The sequence below is a fragment of the Oryza glaberrima genome, chromosome 10 (assembly GCF_000147395.1).
Source record: "Oryza glaberrima chromosome 10, OglaRS2, whole genome shotgun sequence".
NCBI lineage: Eukaryota > Viridiplantae > Streptophyta > Magnoliopsida > Poales > Poaceae > Oryza > Oryza glaberrima.
Genome location: NC_068335.1, coordinates 3,046,577 through 3,049,933, shown reverse-complemented (window position 1 = coordinate 3,049,933; position 3,357 = coordinate 3,046,577). Strand labels below are relative to the sequence as shown.

General features: G+C 42.4%; 1 protein-coding gene across 3 annotated transcripts; it reads left to right on the top strand.

Moving 5' to 3' along the window:
* The first annotated feature begins 357 nt into the window (after positions 1–357).
* On the top strand, positions 358–2,182 carry LOC127753347 (uncharacterized). Of its 3 annotated transcripts, none has more exons than XR_008012541.1 (4): positions 358–437; positions 551–644; positions 1,120–1,564; positions 1,648–2,182. XR_008012541.1 is itself a non-coding variant. In XM_052278826.1 (4 exons), exons 1-4 carry the CDS (start codon positions 421–423, stop codon positions 1,954–1,956), a joined length of 699 nt encoding a protein of 232 aa, XP_052134786.1. In that variant the 5' UTR covers positions 358–420; the 3' UTR covers positions 1,957–2,182. The 3 variants fall into 3 exon arrangements, 1 of the variants encoding a protein (XP_052134786.1); XM_052278826.1 differs by having other exon boundaries at positions 1,286–1,564; XR_008012542.1 differs by having other exon boundaries at positions 363–448; positions 551–1,564.
* Positions 2,183–3,357: the final 1,175 nt, after the last annotated feature.

Below are 3,357 nucleotides of genomic sequence, written 5' to 3'. Positions count from 1 at the left end.
ATGGAATCTGACTCCATCTAGAAGCAAGCTAGCCAGGGCAAGGAGATTGGCCTTCAAGGACATATATGGTGATGAGATTCAGCAATATAATCAGTTGTGGAACTATGGGGCTGAGCTAAGAAGGTCTAATCTAGGCAGTTGCTTCTTTTTGAACTTGGTAGATAGTTGTTTCAGCACATGTTACATGTCCTTTGATGCATGTAAGAGAGGGTCTTTGAGTGGATGTAGGCCTTTGATATGTTTGGATGGTTGCCACATCAAGACTAAATTTGGTGGACAGATCCTAACAGCAGTAGGTATTGACCCTAACGATTGCATATATCCAATTGCAATAGCTGTGGTTGAGACAGAGTCATTGAGGTCTTGGAGATGGTTTCTACAGACCCTAAAGGAAGACCTGGGCATTGACAATACCTACCCATGGACAATAATGACTGGTAAGCAAAAGGTATACCTGTTCTTTATTTTTCTTATAGGTTACATAACAAGTTTTGTTCTTATAATCTGAAATATTTCAAATTGTTCTTATGTTTGTTTTTACATAACACAGGGTCTTATACCAGCTGTCCAACAGATTTTCCCTGATTCAGAACACAGATTCTGTGTTAGACATCTGTACTCCAATTTTCAGGTACATTTCAAAGGTGAGAATCTGAAAAACCAGTTATGGGCATGTGCTAGATCAAGTTCAGAGGTTGAGTGGAATGCCAACATGGAAGAAATGAAATCTCTTAATCAGGATGCATATGAGTGGCTTCAAAAGATGCCTCCTAAAACTTGGGTCAGAGCTTATTTTAGTGAATTCCCTAAGTGTGATATCTTATTGAACAATAATTGTGAAGTATTCAACAAGTATATCTTAGAAGCTAGGGAATTGCCAATCCTAAGTATGTTTGAAAAGATCAAAAGCCAACTAATGAGTAGGCATTACAGTAAGCAGAAAGAAGTGGCAGAGCAATGGCATGGGCCTATATGCCCCAAGATCAGGAAGAAAGTACTGAAAAATGCAGATATGGCAAACACATGTTATGTTTTGTCAGCCGGGAAAGGGATTTTTCAGGTGGAAGATAGGAATTTCAAGTACATTGTTGACCTTAGTGCTAAACATTGTGACTGCAGGAAATGGGATCTAACAGGCATCCCTTGTAACCATGCTATCTCATGCTTAAGGAGTGAGAGAATTAGTGCTGAGTCAATTCTTCCACCCTGCTATAGTTTAGAAGCATTCTCCAGAGCATATGCATTTAACATTTGGCCCTACAATGATATGACTAAGTGGGCTTAGGTGAATGGGCCAGAAGTGAAGCCTCCAATATATGAGAAAAAGGTTGGCAGACCACCTAAGTCTAGGAGGAAAGCACCATATGAGGTACAGGGAAAAAATGGGCCTAAAATGTCCAAGCATGGTGTGGAGATGCACTGCTCTTACTGCAAAGAGCCTGGACATAACAAGAAAGGGTGCCCACTGAGAAAGGCTGGACTCAGACCCAAACTGAAGACAAGTAGGATCCCAGCTGCAAGTTCTACAAAAGAGTGGCATGAATCTGAGCAAGAACCAGCAGAGGTAATGAAACAATACTCTATCTTATCACTCTATTATCACTACCCTATTATAACTCTATCTTAATTACCTTTGTAAACTTGTAGGTGTTGACCCAATCTCAGTCTGCCTATGACCAATTACTATCACAAGTTCCTAATCCTATGGTTACACAGATGTTTGAGGAATCATCACAAGTGAGTCAAATGGAAACTACACATGGTCCTCTCCCAGATAACCAGTACATCCTTTCAAACCAGCCAGCTGTAGTATCTACCCCTATGACCACAGCAACAAAAGAGAGAAAATCTAGGGCCAACAAAAGGAAGTGTACAACTGAAGGAGTTTCAGGAGTTGCTGCTACTACTTCAAAGAACAGAGCTCCCAGGAAGAAAGCTACTGCTACAAACAAGTGATATGTGTTAGACCATATGTTTGATGGTCCTTTAGTGCTAGTAGTACTTTGTTATGCCAAAATTTGAACCCTGTATGGATTTCATGGGCATGCTTGCTTGATTTTGTGCTGCCAAACTTGTGGCTATTTTGTGATAGAACATGGGAATTTTGTGATGCCAGACATGTGTTCACTGAATGTAGTACTAGAAATACTACTAAATGCCAGAAATTTGGTATTGTGATGAATATGGGAAATTACTGCCTGTAATGCATGATGCATGTTTGCTATTTCCAGATGACGTTTTACAGGACATTTCATAAGCTAGAACAAAATAACAATTGTCTGCTGAAAAAAAATTAGAGATGTCGATTTTCAGAACAAAATCTCATATTTCAGCTTCACATAATAGCATTTAGCATACATTTTTCATACATGGTTCAGATTCAGCATACACAAAAGGTCACTCAAGTGCCTTATTAGCTGACACAAAACACACCAGCACCAATACATCCATATCCATCAAACTTTGGTATCTACCTAAGAAGCAATAGTGCAAATATGACTACTACAAAACCAACAATTACTGACAACATAAATCGTCTACTCTCTTCTAACATCTTGATTCTACATGCCATTTCAGCAAATGAGCCACATTCCTCTTTTTGTCCCATGCTCTTTGCTTCATAGACATTGCATTCAGTAACAAGTCCATCAATCACAGCTCTTGAGTTGGCAAGGGATGCTCTAATTTCAGAGTTCTCTGTCTTCACTTCACGAACAGTGCTGACTAAATCATTCAAAACCTGCTTCAAATACGGCGTTGTCCCTGGTTCATACCACTGCCATAATTTGCATCCACCATTCTGCACATTAAAAATGAATAAACCAACTGACTTCAACAAACTACTCTCCAGGTACCGAATGGGAGATGGAAAGGTTTTACCTTGCCTGGATATTTCCGTCGCCGATCGTGTTGTGCTCCTACTGGAGCTCGAGCCTGCCATCGCCTTCGCCGCCGAAGCCCGCCGAGACCTACTCCGCCGAAGAACCTTGCCACGACATACTCCGTCGCCGAACCCTGCCGAGACCTGCTCCGCCGCTGAACCTGCCGCGACCTGCTCCGCCACCAAACCTTGCCCTCAATCGCATCCCTAGTCGCCGCTCAGATTTTGGGCGCTCCGGGGAAGAAGAAGCAGTGGTGGAAACCAAATGAGAAAAAGAGAGGGACCTGGATGAAAAACAACAAGGCGTGGGCGGTGTGTCACGCACGGTGCGGGCCAGCTCAGCTATGCACGTGGCATGCCACGTCGGCGCGACCGCGGTCAAACGGCATTTTGGACCGGCGATGGTACATTTAGCAAGTTTAGTGGCCTAATTACACGATTTGCAAGTTAGTTGACCTGGATGACATCCGCCCGCA

What these genes read in the sequence shown, in the direction of transcription:
- LOC127753347 (XM_052278826.1), top strand. An exon ending in TTTTCAGGTACATTTCAAAG is followed by an intron (nt 645 to 1,285) that starts GTGAGAATCTGA and finishes AAGTGGGCTTAG; the next exon opens with GTGAATGGGCCAGAAGTGAA. An exon ending in CTGAGCAAGAACCAGCAGAG is followed by an intron (nt 1,565 to 1,647) that starts GTAATGAAACAA and finishes GTAAACTTGTAG; the next exon opens with GTGTTGACCCAATCTCAGTC.